The following is a 16,900-nucleotide window of genomic DNA, read 5'->3' as shown; positions in this document are numbered from 1 at the left end:
GATCACTGGTGACTGATGCTTTGGACCATCGATTTCAACATGTTAGAGCCATTTCTTATCCACTTAATGCCATCCAGTTGTTAGTACTGGCACTGAACTGTCAGAATAAGTTTAAATTTTCGCACTCCAGCAATGTTGTAATTTTTGACGGTCCTATTTGCGAACTAATTTGCATATGTTCTAGCAAAAAGAGGCATGGCTGTGACCTTCTGCCACACTCGAGAAAAAAGCTTGCCACTCACGATTACGCTGCACTAGCATCAAAATTTTGTAATCAAATTACTCCCAGCAAGTCAAGAATTAAATTATATCGCTGGCTTTTCTGTCCAACAGTGCTGAGCTGTGATAATTAACTGAAAATGTTGCCAGCTGTTCACTAGTGAGCTTTGGTTTGGAGTACGAGTCATTTTATTCCACCAAAGTGTATTTTTGAATGTCCACGACATGTCCAACATGTAGACCTGGCCTTTTCAACCAGTTTCCAAGAGTCTGTTTTGCTTCTCTCGTAAAATCCAGGCAAGGGGTGCTGCCGGTGTCACTGCGCAGTTAAACGAAATTTGCTCCAATGGTGTCGTTTCGTGTGGCTTCGTCACGAGGAAAGTGTCGTGCTCGAAACTGTGCTGCACCCGCACTTCAATTTAGGGATGAGGACTCGAGTTATGATTCCGAAGATGACAGCAAAGCAGATTCAAGCTCTGACGGCGAAAATGTTTTGAGTGAACGTGAGGGGACATCTGCAGCTGTTCACCGGCGAGTTTCCTTTACAGCCTTGAGCGGTCTCCTTCCTTGCACGTTCTTATCTGCCGATCTTTTTGCATGACCTGAGAACTCTACTGATCATCTTCAGGGTGCATACTTCGCTTGGTTATGTTGTGCTGCCATTGGCAGCAAAGAAACTTCCATTCACGCCAAGAAGGCCACCTGTAGCACATCCCTGCCGGGCACAATGGATTAGCGCAAGGCAGTTTACAACGCCATGGGATATTTTCATACTCTCCTTCTCTGCAGAGGTGATAAAGACAATCTGCAAAAATGCAAACAGATATACTTAGATGCATAATCTTGTGGTTGCCCAGCTACGCTGAGAGCAATCGGTCCTAGAGGTGCATGACTCTAGATGAACTGATGAAGTACGTTCCTTGGTCTTCTCATCAAACCATCCTCAGAAGATGCGAAAAGGCAGAACTGCTAAATGTGCTATGAGGACCGCAAAGTTGAACAAAAACCAGATGTTCTGTGGGAAAAGAGCATAGTGAACCTATGCTTCACAAAATCCAGGAACTGTTTCACCACATGGCGTGAACGATGAACTGGTCTTAGTTTCTTTTTTGTATCTAAAGAACGGCGGTGTACTGAGCATTTATTTTTTTCAGACAATATTCCTGAGTTATTTGTCTTTCAAATGTATATTCTGAATTTCCTTTAATATTAATGTTTTTGTAGGTATCATGTTTTTTTATTGTTGTTTTTATCAACTGGCAGCAAAAATACCGCATTTTAGAATTTTTGTTTTACTTAATAAATTTTTTGTTTGGCAATGTATGTTTTTTGGGAAGAGCATTTCATTATGCACAATATGCTATGCTGCAATGTGTGCTGGAATATTATTTGTAGAGGTAAATAATTTTTTTCCGAGACCTATAAAAAATGATAATTTTCTCGCAGTAACGAAAGAGTTAAGGGCAGCCCTTTAGGAGCCTGTGTCTGCCGCAGCATAACCTGACTAAAGGTGGCACTGGGGCCCATGACCTCCAATGTTCAACCAACAGAGGCCCACCCACGCAATCCTGCAGTACCATGGCTGGGCGTCTAATCGGGTGGAACTAATCCCAGCACCCCTCCTACACCACGATTTTTGTTACTTCAAAAGTCCTTGAGAGTGTGTTTGCCAGTGCAGTGGCATTTGCCATAGCCAAGGAACTTTGGGGTGAAGGGTTGTTGCAATGATAGATGGTGCCAGCAGACTGCTACAGCACTATGGGGCATGTGACTGCACTCCTATATTAGGCTTTTAATGTGTCAGAATTTGAACAGTCATGCAAACAAAAACCCATCTGTTAGCTTGTGTTCCGCAAAAGAGGGGAGAGGAGTGAAGAGGAAGATGACAGAGGTGGAATAGGAGGGAGTATCCTCCTATTCTCCATAAGGATACTCCTAGAAGGAGTATCCTGATGGAGGCAGGATACTCCTTGTGCTGGAATGCAACCTTGCACAGTTGGTGCTCAGTCGTCAGCAGATGCATTTTGCTCCTGGGCAAGTCTGGACATGTGTTACACATTCCGGTGGTAACCTGAGTGGTTGTGTTTGTGTTCTGTGTGCTGTATAGTTAAAGGTATTGATAAATGGGGCAAAAACTGATGCTAACGCATTACTGTCACACGAATTGTTCATCGCCCTAATTTTTGGTGTGGCACCCACAGTTGCACTTGGCCTGCAAGGCAGGCTTGTCATTGTACTTATAAACATTGTTCTAACTCGTAACAACTTGAAATTATGCCATCAGGGTTTTCTGCTGTTACAGGTTTGGAATTGACAAGATGCTGTCTTTTTTTGTGGCCCTTTTCCTTCCTAAATGCTTGCTTGGGGTATATTCAACATCCCTGGTTGAATGGCTTGACACATCTTTTGAAGCACATGCTACGGCATGATGATAACTTCAGAAAATTATCTAGTTGTGGAACATAATTGCTTTCACATTTTGCGGCATCGAAAAGTTCTCTGAATATTTTTTTAAGGTGAAGCGTTTTAGCAAATCATCAGTGTTTTTTTCATTTTTATGGAAATGCTCTTGCACCTCTAATGCCTGCATGGTTAGTCTCTGCAGCAGCTTCAGAGATGAAATTTGGCAGCTATTGCAGCTTTACAAAACAAACCAATAATAAGAGATAATTACTGTGTGTGGTGTTCAGAACACGCATAGGTGTGGGGGAATGAAAGTAATTTCAGAGTATTTGAATAAAAATATTTATGTTTGTATTGACTAGCTCTTACACTTGCACAGGAAACCAACACTGAAGGATTTGCAAGACCTCTCCCCTACATTAGCCAAGTAAGTTGGCGGTAATTTTATCGTTTAATAGATACAGCAAAGCTCAATAAAGCATTGATCACATTCTGTTTCATATGGGATGCAGGGGTCTGCAAAACCTGTTGGACTATGATGGAGACGACCTGGAAAACGCATTTTTTCTAACATTTGAGGTAATTACCTTTATTAAATTGTGACACTAGTGTGTGTCATTCTACTTAACACTGGGGCACATTTTCTTTGTTGTTCACTTTGTTGCTGCTGTGCATGAAGTCATGTTCAATTTCCAGCCCCCTGGAGGGGGGGGGGGGTTGTCAACACTCTGATGGGAACAGGATATGCTATAGCACCTACGTTATTGAAATTTAACAGTAGATTAAATGTATATACATATAAGGTGGGCCAAAGTAATCCGCTGCTCGTTGTACAGTATCTGTCATAGCTCATGCTTTTCTGTAGATGCTAAATCCTATCAGCTATTACTATTGTTAGCATAGATTTTTTTAATATGAGAATGCCTTTCAAACTGTATCATAGTTCTATATTCTAATGTCATGATGGCCTAAAAAAATTGTCCGTGTTATAAGTATGATCCAACAAAGCTATTAATGTGCATGTATAAATTATGCATGTTAATATCATGTCTCAAAAGCATTTTACGATAGGATCTCAGTTATGCCCTTCATGCACTGTGTGTACAATTGTACATGCCAAAATAACACCCCGAAGGTACTCATGAAAGTAATGATTAAAATATTGCATACTACTTGGGACTCTTCTTATGGGTCCCATCCTACAAAATTGATTAATACGTAGAAAGTATGCTAGATGGAAAAGTAGAAATAGACATTTAGATTTTTGATTGTGGCACCAGTATGTAGTCATGTAATGGATTCTTGTCTTTCATTATCTTCTTGGGCGCCATTCACGGGTTGAGCATTGGCGTCCCTCAGCGTAACCGCACAAATGCGATTTTGCCACTGCTCATGCGTTTGTTGTCTACTACCACAGCTGGCTGGTCAGCATTTTCAGCGTAATTGTGTGAACGTGCTCATGCCACTGCTTGCACGGTCGTGGTCGTCATCTTCTTCCACAGCTGGCTCTGGTGCTGCTGATCATGCCAGTGTTCCTATATTTCCCCTCCCTCTACGAAGGTGCTAATGGCACTGGCCCACTGCCAGTCGGTGCAATGATTTCGGTCTCAAATTCTTTGCCTCAACATATTGTGAAATAAAAACATGTATCAAGCTGTGCTAAAATTTCGCATTAATTAATAATATTTGGGGTTTTACGTGCCAAAACCACTTTCTGATTATGAGGCACGCCGTAGTGGAGGACTCCGGAAATTTTGACCACCTGGGGTTCTTTAACGTGCACCTAAATCTAAGCACACGGGTGTTTTCGCATTTCTCCCCCATCGAAATGCGGCCGCCGTGAAAATTTCGCATTAGGTAGTATCATAATTGTTGGACACTTTTTTTTTAGAACATCAGGCAAACTTTGCAATTGGCTGGGCATTTTCCAAATGCACTGCTTGTAAAACGGCTGTTTATGCTTCCATATCTAAAGAACTTATGAGAGTGAATGCATCGAGTTCACATTTGTGGACACAACGAAATTCCCTGAAATTTTCATACTGCTGCTGTTGCTGTTGTTTTTAGCAATACTGAAAATGCAAGAAATGATTTAAAACCATGTTTTCAACTGTCAGGATTAATTGGCACCTGAAGTAATTATACTAATCTTCTGGTATTGAATAAAATATTTTTGCAGTGCTAAATTTATATCAGAAATGCCTGAAATAATTATCTTGAGGCAGCAAAAATTGCACTTATTCAAATTTATTCACAGCTAAAATGTTTCTGCACATTTGCTGACTAAATTTTCTGATATGGCACGAGCCATTAACATTTCTGAATAGTAGGGCAGTTCAAGGATCTATTGCCTTTCACAACACCATCAACATGGGATGCCCCATAAGACTTTTGCTGAATCCTGAGCTTCAGCCTATTAATATGTATGTGAAATTTCGTTATGAGACAGCCATTTTGCATTCAACCACTTGATAGGTTAATGTATGTCATATATCACCAACTCTCAGTGGCAGTTTAGGTTTCACAGTGAGAATTTGCTTTGGCAGTTTTGCCTACATACGAGCTTTTTTCATTGCACACTTAAACTTCTTCAAAGACGGTCCACAGGTCCATTTGGAGCTGCATGCCCACACAGCTCATCTCTAGTTTAATCATTGTTGCAGCACTGTAAAAAGCATGGAATGCTGAGAACGGACGTGCTTGCTTTCAAAAAAACTTCTGCTGGTTTGCCAAGCTTGAATGTAATGTACAGGAACCACAGAACAAATTGCTGCACATATGATTAGTAAAGCTTAAATTTGAATTCTTGCGTACTTCATTATTAGGGCATAGGGAAAATTACTTGTGCTTAATAAATGAATTAAAGAAACGATAAATTAATGGAAATGAAAGTGGATTAAAGAACAACTTGCTGCAGGTGGGGAACAATTCCATAACCTTCGCATCTGGCAACATTGATGCCTTCAGGTAGCGTCTGGGTTTATTGACCAGTTGTCTTCACCGAAAAAGATCACATTCTCGTGACTACTGTGGCAGAAAGGACGTTCCACGTCCGCCACCAAGGTCTGTGAGTGGTGGCGCTGGCTAACACTCCCAAGATTCTACTAGGAAACGTAAATACCCAAGAAAGTGAATGGGGAAATGGCGCCATGGTAGCTCAATTGGTGGAGCATCGCACGCGAAATGCGAAGGTTGTGGGATCGTTCCCCACCTGCGGCAACTTGTTTTCTCATCCACTTTCATTTCCATTAATTTATCGTTTCTTTATTTCATTTATTAACCACAAGTAATTTCGCATATGTTGTCCTTGGTGTCAGTGTTTGAATTGGCTTCTTATGATACGACTAATAAAAATTGTGCCCCTCGGTTAACTCGCTTTCTTCTCGTTTATTATTAGGGCAGGCTACTCTCAACTTCCTTCATAGATGCACCATTTCAACCATACTGTATGTGTTTTTTTTTTTTTTTTTAGCTCTGCTACCCTGGATGGCAAATTAGTAGCTGAGAGATGAGACTGCCAGGAAGTTGTTGGAAGTGTTCTAGATTAAAAAGAAAGGGTGTGATTGTGTCGGCAATATGTCTATCGTATTGTACCTGTTCTGCAGAAATGGGCTTTCTTTGAGATATGTTATCATGACTTTGTTGTTTTGCATCATACCTTGGCTCTCTGCACATGCGCAGTTGTCTCTTTTTCTGTGTTTCTGAGGCTCTCATTGAACAGTTGGTAGTTTGGCGCTTCACTCCTCTTTTCTTCTGTCCCTTTTCACGAAATGTATTTCACGCAACAATCAAGCACAGTTAAACCTCAACATAACGAAATTCTCGATGTAACAAAGTATTCAATCTTTCATAAGCTCTTGTCCGTAGTACACTATGTATTTAGAACCTGAATATAACGAAGTGCGTGTATGCAATTTTAATATAATGAAATTTAACTGCGCTGCAAAGGAATGCCGATACAATAAATAGGAACTTCCACGGATGCAGGTGGTCAAATGATTGAATTACAAGCGGCTGCTTACAAATGGGCACCTCTCAAATTGTGCGCCGCGTGACAAGAGTGACCGCCAAAGTGGAGCCCAGTATGGGTGACGCTATCAGCCGTGGGGGCGGAGTGCACATGAAAGCATGGCCGGCTTCACTTAATTCATACTGCCGATATGAAGATATCGTCGACGTACGTGGCATGAAACCGTATCATTCCTTGCCGGCTGCCAAATTTATTAAAATTGTTTTTTCATTCCAATTTGCTTTTCACGATTGGCTGATAATTCGGGAAATTCTGCGGTCCCTTTCTGTCTAAGAAAAATCTATTGGCGACTGTTCTTATTTGCATAAAAGGTCAAATTTCAATACAATGAAATTTCGATATAACAAAGCAAATTTTTGATTTTACTAACTTTGTTATGTCGAGGTTTATCTCGTCATGCTGAATCAACTCAGATCTTCTTACTGTTAGCTTTCACTTTTGGAAAGTAGGGGCTTGTAAAGCCAGTGAAACCAAGTATATTGGAAACAACATGAATGATGGCAGCTTTGTCATAGCCACAATGTTTGCAAGATTGCGCATGTTGGTCATGTTCAACTTTCCGAGTGAGGCGGCACATTGTATCAGAAATTTTGGTGTACTGTGGGGGGCCTCATACCTGCTCTTGTGACAAAGGAATGACAACACAGCAGTGCGAACAATCAAAATGTCATTCATTGCACTTTTTAACACCAATCTAGCCAGCCAAATTACTATCAGTAGAACAGGCCGATGGGTGCAGATGAATTGAGGAAGTCCAACTTGCTAGGACAGAATATCGAGCGAATATGTTCGCCCCCATGATGGACACCAACACCTAATTGTTCGCATGTACACTCATGTGAATGGGGACACATTCAAATGATTGTGTTTGTCCATCCTGGTGCCCCACTCTGAAGCCTCTTGCAGGACAGCCTTGCTGTTATGAATCAGCATGCGCCGCTGACACGTGTTTATTTTGTTAGATCCACCGGCCACGCCTCTTGTGAATCGGCAGTGGCTACGGTGACGTCACAAGATAAAGGCTATAAAAGCTACACTAACCTTTAATAAAGTGTTTGTTCTTTGCCAACTGCTTCTCGAATTACTTCAGTGGCGACGAGGCTGCCCACCAGCGGGCCTTGTCTGCTCCATGGCGACCCACGTCAGACCGCCGGGTTTCGACGAAATGGAAGATGGTTGGGATGCCTACCAGGTGTGTCTGCATTCCTACTTTGAAGCTTACAAATTCGTTGACTCGAAGAAACGACAAGCCCTGCTAACGGCAGCCTTAAGCACGGCAACAGTCAGCATAACGGTACGGTGCGTGCTGGCGAAGATTCAAGACCTCACCTACGAGAAGCTGCTTGAACTGCTGGCAGAACACTTTGCGCCATAGGGAAACGAAATAGTGGAGTCCTACAAGTTCTTCACGAGATGCCAGCGTTCCGATAAGGCAACAAAGGACTTCATTGTGGAAATTTGGAAGAAGGCCTGCTGTTGCAACTTTGGCGAGGCACGGAACAGGATGCTATGAGACAGACTTGTTTGTGGTCTACGTGATGCTGGCCTTCGTCGGAAGCTTTTGGCAAGACCTTCACTGATGCTGAAAGAAGCCGAAGATATAGCTTTAGCAGCTGAGATGGCAGAATGTTGATCATATGGAGAAGACACAGGATTATGGCAACGTCTATGCTGTGAGGAGCAAGGTGCAAGGTCAAGCGTATTACCACAAGACTCATCCGAGCACTTCTCGTCCAAACGAAGACGTCGTTTGCCCGTGCTGCGGTAGCACTAAACACAGCAAAGTGCAAGTTTCGCCGGGCGGAGTGTTTTCGCTGCTGACGTAAAGGGCACCTAGCTAAAATGTGTGTATGGAAACAAAGGGTGGGCCCTTTGCGAGAAACATTCGTCAGAGAGTGATGGCAACGAACTTTGTCTACTGAGTTTGTACACTACGTCGGTAAACTGGGTCAAGCCCGTGGTTCGCACTTTCTGCTGGAGTGGAATTCCGCTGACAGTGCTAGTGGACACCGGATCGCCTGTCTCCATCATTACATGGAAAACATACTGCAAGCATCGGCATGCCTGGCCTGCACTCCGCGAGACGTCCTTGCAGTTGTCCTGCTTTCTTGGCAAGCTTCCCATGAGGGGTCAGCTGAAGCTTCCGGTCTCGTACGCGGGAAAGACCCTAGATGCAACTCTAACCGTACTGCAATGCGATGGCCCAAACTTGTGTGGGCGCGATGTCATCAGCGCATTTGAGTGTAGCGGAAGGCCCGTCCTCAGCATTCTCGGCGAGGAAGCCTCCGGTGAGCAAAATGTCCCTGACAGTACTTTGATTAGCATGCTCTTAGCAGAGTTCAGTGATTTGTTTACGCCAGGTCTAGGGCTAATTGATGGATCCGCAGTCCATTTGCGGTTGCGGGAATTCCGCGGTTCTGCAAAGCACGTTCTGTGCCATATGCAATGTGGGAGCAAGTGTCAAATGAAATAGACAGACTTGTTAAGCATGGCATTCTCTCGCCTGTCGACAGTGCAGACTGGGCCACGCCTCTGGTTCCCGTTATCAAAAAGAATGGTTTCATTCGGTTGTGTGGCTATTTTAAGGTGACCGCAAATGCTGCATGTGTCACGGAGCAGTACCCATTGCCAAAAATACGGGATATCTTTGCAAACCTAAACGGTGGTGAAGTATTCAGCACTATCGACTTGAAAGCTGCTTACGGTCATTTGCCGCTTGACGAGGAAACAAAGAAGATTTTGGTCGTAAACACTCCGAAAGGCCTGTTTTGCTTTAATAGGCTTCCTTTTAGTGTAGCCTCTGCTCCTGCGATTTCGGAGACGTATGGACGGCACCTTGCAAGGCATTCCGGGCATTCAAGTATATTTGGACAATGTGGTAGTCGCGGAGAAATGCGGCAACTGTGAGACACTGTGTGAAGTTTTCAGACGTTTCCGGCAACAGGGTGTCAAGCTGAATCTGCAGAAATGCAAGTTCCGATAAGCAGAAGTTGAATTTCCAGGACATCGTATAAATACAATCGGATTGTTACCTAAGATGGACAACATTGCTGCAATTATAAACATGCCGAAGCCAACTGGTGTTATGGAACTATGGACGTTTTTGGGCTTTGTGACCTACTACCACTCATTTCTGGGAAACTTGGCTACTGTTCTAGAGCCACTGCATGAGCTGCTAAGAAAGAACGCACGCTGGCAGTGGGGAGTGAGACAAGATAACGCGTTCTGAGCAACAAAGTGGCTGCTAGAGGAAGCTAAGTTCTTGGCTCACTACGATCCAAGTAAGCCGCTTATCTTGGAAACTGATGCGTCGTCGTGTGGCGTCAGCACAATGCTATATCACAGAGTAAATGGGCAAGATTGACCAATTGGGTGCCGGTCGCGAACACTTTCAGCTGCTGAGTGCAATTACGCGCAAATTGAAAGAGGGGCATTGGCTGTTGTCTTCGGGGTTACAAAGTTCCGGGAATATCTGCTCGGGAATCATTTCACGCTTGTTACAGATCACAAACCTCTTCTGAGCCTTTTCAGCCCCGATAAGCCTGATCCCGCCATGGCTGCTGCCCGGATTCAGCGTTGGTCCCTCTTGCTAAGCACTTACAACTACAAAGTTCAGTTCAAGCGAGGAAAGACGTTGATTCCTGCAGACACCCTCAGCCGTTTACCGGTGCGGCAGGAGCATAACACTAAGGCTGCAGAAGATGACGCTTGTGAGTATGTTCTTCTGACCGATCATCTCAACACCTGTCCTCTGTCGGCGAGTGACTTGGCTAAGATGACTGTTGACGACAGCGACTTCGTGCAAGTTCGCGATTACATTCAGAATGGCTGGCCACGGTACTTGCAACCTGCTCAGGAGCCGTTAGGCGCGTACATGCACAGGAAAGACAAACTGACGTATACTGGGGCCATCGAGCGGTTATTCCAACAAGTGCGCGGCACTCAATGCTGTGTATGCTGCATGAGTCACATCAAGGGATAACGGCTATGAAGAACCTGGCACGTTCTGTTTTCTGGTACCCAGGGCTCGATCGTGACATTGAGAAGCTGGTCAACGCGTGTCCAACATGCATTGAATGGGGCAACATGCCTCCTGCCCGACAACCTGTGCCTTGGCCGGACACAGAGGAGCCATGGTCTAGGGTCCATGTCGATTTTGCGGGTCCTGTGGAAGGTAACATGTTGCTGATTGTGGTTGACTCCCATACGAAATGGATCGAGGTTACCGCCATGAAGACTATGTTCAGACGGTTCGGTTTGTCGAGGACCCTTGTGACGGACAACGGGCCGCAGTTTACTAGCGAAGAGTTCAGGGCATTTATGAAACGCAGTGGCATCGCTCATTTGTGGACAGCTCCCTACAAACCGCAGTCTAATGGGCTGGCGGAAAGAGCAGTACGGACTGTCAAACAAGGGTTAAACAAAAATACACGCGGCACTTTGCAAGCTCGGCTGGACCATATTTTTTCGCATTATCGGCGCACTCCCTTGCCAAATAGGCAAACCCCAGCTTCCATGCTTCTCGGATATCAGCCACATTCTTTATTGCACAACGTCGTGTCACGACCTTTCCCTTCTGCAGGGGTGTGCAACAGTGGCCAACCCCTGTGCAAAGACGTCTGGTTCAAGAACTACGGAGTGGGTGACAAATGGAAACCAGGCTCGGTAGAGCCCACCGAAGGCTCGCGAATGGCAGCGGTAAAGACTGCAGATGGGGAGCAACATCGCCGCCACCTCGACCAGCTAAAAAGCAGGAGTACCAGCGTGGGAGGAGAAGCGGTGGAACCCGAGGCCCCCATGCAAGTACCAATGGCTAAAGGCAGCCAGAATGCAGCGGCAGACTCGCAGTCTCAAGGACACGACAGCAGTCACAGTCGGGCTCAAGTAGGCACCGAGATTCGAACGCCGTCAGACGGGCGGGCCGAAGCCGAGGGTGCTACCAGCAAGACGCAAGTGATTGACCGTGCTGAAGTGACACTGCGCAGGTCGAAACGGGAGCACCGGCCCCCCAACCGCTTCACTCCTTAAGGGGGAAGAATTGTTATGAATCAGCATGCGCCGCTGACACGTGTTTATTTTGTTAGATTCACCGGCCATGCCTCTTGTGAATCGGCAGTGGCTGCGGTGACGTCACAAGATAAAGGCTATAAAAGCTACACTAATCTTTAATAAAGCGTTCGTTCTTTGCCAACCGCTTCTCGAGTTACTTCACCTGCAGAGCGTGCCGGCCGGCATGTGAGAATCCCGCACACACTGCCGACCACAAGCCAAAAAGGAAGAGACTCCCTTCTGCAATCGAGCAACACCACTCTTAGGTAGCATTAGCAGCGCAGCACTTGCATGATGTTTCGTACTATTCTGCAACTAGACCTGCTGCTGGCAGCATTTAGCTGCGCAGTGAAACCAAATTACAGATGTGAGTGCCACGTGGAGAAAACAACATAAGGGGGTGCAAGAGAGTGCAGAACGTCCAAACAGCACAATCCTGAAAACTGTAAAATTGTACTTAAATGCTATCTCAAATATTCTCAGGTGCCATGACATTGTAAGAATGGTTATGGTGCATTGCTGTTCATTGCTTTTGTTTCCTGTCATCACCGCTAGCAACAACTTCCACTGCTCAGTGCTTACCATTATGCTGCTTGTAAACCTGGCTCAAAGTATTGTGCATGTATCCATCATACTGGTGCAACAGTATGGAAGCTTCATGGGGCTGAAGATTACAGACAGTGGTTGTGGCGCAGGTGATGTTTGGGGACCTGGAGAAGTTCACAGAGGGCAAGATAGGGCAAGTGGAATACCAACTTGCACTCTACTGGCTGGAACTTGGCTCCTAGCCCTAACAAAAACCCAAATGGGTTGTTGCCTTGTCATGATGTTACATCCAGTGGTTGTGACTTGTTTATTGTTACGCGCGAAGGAGACCGTTTATAACCCTTACGAATGAAGGGGACCGTTTACTTTAAGTCGCGAAGGTGAGCGTAAGAGTGGTCAGCTGGTTTATCGACTGAGTGTCATTCTCTTCTTCCTTCCCCCACTCGGGTCCGCAAGCACGTTCACCGGTCTTCGTTTTCTTCATGCGTAACATTCCTCTCGTCGCAGACGAAGCCCGCCGGGCGAGCCAATCCATCTGTCATGATGTGAACAATTTCAGGCGGGCAACATGGACCACTTGTGTCTTGGCAGCTCTTCTACCACTCGCGGTGATGCGAGCTATGTTATACGTGACTTCCGTGAGTCTGTTAATAATAACATATGGTCCATCGTAGGTGGCCAAAAGCTTTTGGCATAATCTGCGTTTCCGTACTGGAGTCCACAGCCAGACTAAATCACCAGGGCGATAGGTTACCGGACGGTGGCGAATGTCGTAGCGTGCTTTTGATCTGTCCTGCGATGCCAAAGTGCGCAAACGAGCAATACGACGAGCTTCTTCGGCAAGGCAGAGAGTCTCGGCGACAGTGGGATTTTCATGACTACAGAAAGGGAAAACAGTGTCGATTGTGTACCGGGGTGGCCGTGCATACAGCAGGAAGAAAGGGCTATAGCCGGTAGTCTCGTGCTTTGCGATGTTGAACGCGTACGTAAAAGGCAGTACGTCATCCCAGTTCTTGTGGTCGGATGAAACGTACATAGATAGCATGTTTACAATTGTTCGGTTGGTACGCTCCGTAAGCCCATTCGTTTGTGGATGGTATGGTGTCGAGTGACGCAAGTGGGAATCTCACAAACGAAGCAGCTCCTCTACGACGTCCGCTGTGAATTGTCGTCCATGGTCGCTGATAATCACTCGGGGCGGACCATGTCGCAGGATCACATATTGCAGCAGGAATGTTGAAACGTCAGTGGCAGTTGCGGAGGGCACGGCCGCCGTCTCGCAGTAGCGTGTGAGGTAGTCGACGCAAACAACTATCCAACGGTTTCCCTATCAACTATCCAACGTGCTTCGAAAGCACACCCACTAACGTTCGGCGTTCACTCGTGCTGAGCGATTTATTTACGATCGACAAAAGGGCCGTTTCCGAACTGTGGCCATCAGGTTCTTCCGGCACATCTGTAAGTTCAGCCACTGATAAGGACGCGTGTTCCCTGGCGAAGGCTAATTTCATGCCGTCTGATAGTATAACGGGCTCCTTAGAACAGTTTACGGTCCATAAGCCAGTGCGTCCGCCTTTGATCGACACCACACAATGTGGCACCAACACATTCTTCTTCATACAGTTGAAGTGCATCGGTTCTACGGTAGCTTCGAAGCTGTCTGAATCGGCTCCGCAACAGATAACGGGAACGCATACGGTAGATGATGCAGGTATGACCGTATCACCACAAACACACAGTGTAGTTTCGCGATCTACAGGGTTCTCCAGGAGTCCTGATGGAATCCTACCACTTAAGAATACTTTTCCTGTGCGGCAGTCGACAGTAGCACCACACTCCCGCAAGAAGTCCATGCCGAGAATAACATCATGGGTCGACCGTGGAATAATTACAAACTCTGTCGTAATAATATGGCCTCCCAAAAACACGTCAGCACTACACACCCCAATAGGTCGCAACGGCTCGCCACTCACTCCACAGAACTTTGAATCTTCGTCCCATTTAAACAAAACCTTTCGCCCTAACATTTGTTTAAAACAGACACTCATGACGGAAATTGTTGTGCCTGTGTCCACCAGAGCTATCACAGGGACATTATCTACAAGCACGCGCACTTTGTTTTTCAGCATCAACACAGGAGGTATTTCTGTCAGTAGCACGTCTCCAGCGACCTCACCTCCATCGGCCGCGCTAGCTAGTTTACCGGTGACGAAGGGGACGCGGTGCGACGCAGCGGTGAGGGAGAACGGGGAGCATGACGTTGCCGTGGGGGTGTCAAACTTCTGTCAGATGCTGGGGAGCGATTCCGGGAGCTGCTCGGCCAATACTCATCGCCAGACGATACGTGTGCTGGCCACGGGGCACCGTGTGGCCATTCGGAGGGCCGAGAAAACTCTGACGGCTGGCCATACCACGTGGTCATACGCTGGTTGCAAAACCGCGATATATGACCCGGGACACCACAGGAATAACACACCGGGAGAGGTCGAAACCTTGGTCATTCGTCGATGAAGCGGATATTATCATTTTCCCGCGTGTAGTGGGTTGGTTCGTGGCGTGTGTCACGACGATACATCGGGCGTTGAGAAGGCTTGCACTGAGTGCATTGGTCATAGCGCGGAGTCGGCGGGCGTGTTGTCATCCTCGACTGTGGGGCTGCGCTGTACTCTACGGCCGCTGCGGTAAACATCGGTTGACAAGGGGCCGAATGTGGCGCCGTCATAGCCTCACGTGACGTGTGTCAACAGTTGAATGCAACAACCCTGCGCGGCGGGAAAGTTCCTCGCGAACAATCTGTCAGATGGTCGAAGGAAGGTCGAGGCAAGGACTCGTGTCCACACTGGCAACCGTCGTAACGTTTGCCAACCGACCAAACTTTGGTGCAGTCCGACGCATCTTGAGCGTTTCAAAAGTTCTGCAGTGCCGAATGACGTCCGACACAGAACTGAGGCTCTCCTTTCCAATTAGAAAATTGTACACATCCTCAGCCACTCCTTTCAGCAAATGTCCAACTTTATCTTCTTCCGACATGCGAGCATTGACCACCTTGCACAGCTTTAACACTTCTTTGATGTATGTTGTGCATGTCTCACCTGGTAGCTGCGCCCGTTGCGACAGTGTCTGCTCCGCACGCTTCTTTTTGGCGACTGAGTCCCCAAAACACGCCTTTAACTCGTCAACAAAATGTTCCCACGTCGTAAGCGTGTCCTCATGGTTCTCATGCCACACGAGGGTGGTATCGGTCAGGGAGAACACCACATTGGTGAGCTGAGCGGTTGCATCCCACCCGTTGGATTTGCTCACTCGTGTGTAGTGGACGAGCCACTCGTCGGCATCTTCCCCCGCTTTGCCTCCGAAGGTGGGTGGAACTCGGTAGTATGGCAGTGGACTGCTAGGCGCTGCCCTCGGAGTGGCTGCTTCTGGCATGTCAAAGATGGTCACGGCTGATGGCAGGAGGCCGGCAAGTCGACGGCTTCGACGAAGCTGCGGCAGTGATGGTTCCGTTGTTGTGAGCGGTACCCCGCACCTCCACCACTTTGTTACGCGCGAAGGAGACCGTTTATAACCCTTACGGATGAAGGGGACCGTTTACTTTAAGTCGCGAAGGTGAGCGCAAGAGCGGTCAGCTGGTTTATCAACTGAGCGTCATTCTCTTCTTCCTTCCGCCACTCGAGTCCGCAAGCACGTTCACCGGTCTTCGTTTTCTTCATGCGTAACAATATCGTCTCATTTAGAATGGCATGGAAGAGCATTTAGAGCACGAAAAATATTAAACAATTGTACACAGCCCACTAGGCCAAAAAATTTTGTAAATTCATGTCTATCTTATAGCAAATCTGCAAGGTGTGGTCGTCTTGTGGATTTACTTCATTCAGTACATCAGTCATTAAGCTTTCTGGTTGACTAAAGTACTCTGTATTCTTGAGATTTATTAATTTCTTGGTGTGCTGCTTCGTTTAAAAATTGGCTGCGTATTTCTCTCTCTCTCTTTCTGCAGGCATCGTCATACGCGTGTTTCGGAAAGTTTTTTTTTTAATTGCCTCTAGGATGTTATGCAATTTGGCCTCTTCGAGTGGATCATACTTTAAGAGGGGGACATTACTTTTGTAACAAATCGCAATGTTGAAATAGGTAATCAAGAAATTACACTAAACTTTTTAAGTATGCACTTTAGAGTACATGTTACAATTACAGAATTAAAGTCTAGCAGTAGCGAGGTGATATTTGCTTAGCAGAAATCATAAGTTGCATTAGTTTTGAAATGAGTTTCTAACCAAATACTCTGGTGTACCAGTTAGTGTTACAAAAGCCTTAGCTTATTGGAAAAGCTAACACCAATGCATATATTGTAGCTGGTTTTGGGGATGAATCTTTGGACAATGGTGCTACTTTCAGAGGTTTTGTAATATATATAGGACTTTATTATAGCTTGGCATCATTTATTCAATTATATTGTGCACCCTAAAGTGACTAATTTTGAATTTTATACAGAATTTTACAATGCATGGTTGTAATGAGTGTTAAAGTACTGAATATGCTAACTTTTCTTGAATTTTAACTGGTCATGTTCTTTCTTACAAATTTGTAGGTGTTCAAGAATTTGGGTTGCATTGAAATTAAAGTGTTGGGCATTGTGCAAAGTTTATTCATTTC

The 16,900-nt window shown here is 45.8% G+C and overlaps 1 protein-coding gene across 9 annotated transcripts in view; it reads left to right on the top strand.

Moving 5' to 3' along the window:
* Herc4 (HECT and RLD domain containing E3 ubiquitin ligase 4) overlaps positions 1-16,900 on the top strand; it is a 283,732-nt gene that overhangs the window by 198,106 nt on the left and 68,726 nt on the right. For all 9 annotated transcript variants that reach the window (XM_075697778.1, XM_075697806.1, XM_075697804.1 and 6 more), the window contains 2 exons: positions 3,002-3,049; positions 3,135-3,201. In XM_075697778.1, coding sequence (XP_075553893.1) covers positions 3,002-3,049; positions 3,135-3,201 — 115 coding nt within the window. The remainder of the gene's footprint in view (positions 1-3,001; positions 3,050-3,134; positions 3,202-16,900) is intronic.

Source organism: Dermacentor variabilis, chromosome 1 (genome assembly GCF_050947875.1).
Source record: "Dermacentor variabilis isolate Ectoservices chromosome 1, ASM5094787v1, whole genome shotgun sequence".
NCBI classification, from domain to species: domain Eukaryota; kingdom Metazoa; phylum Arthropoda; class Arachnida; order Ixodida; family Ixodidae; genus Dermacentor; species Dermacentor variabilis.
The sequence above is the reverse complement of the archived record's forward strand: the minus strand, read 5'-3'. Positions and strand labels throughout refer to the sequence as shown.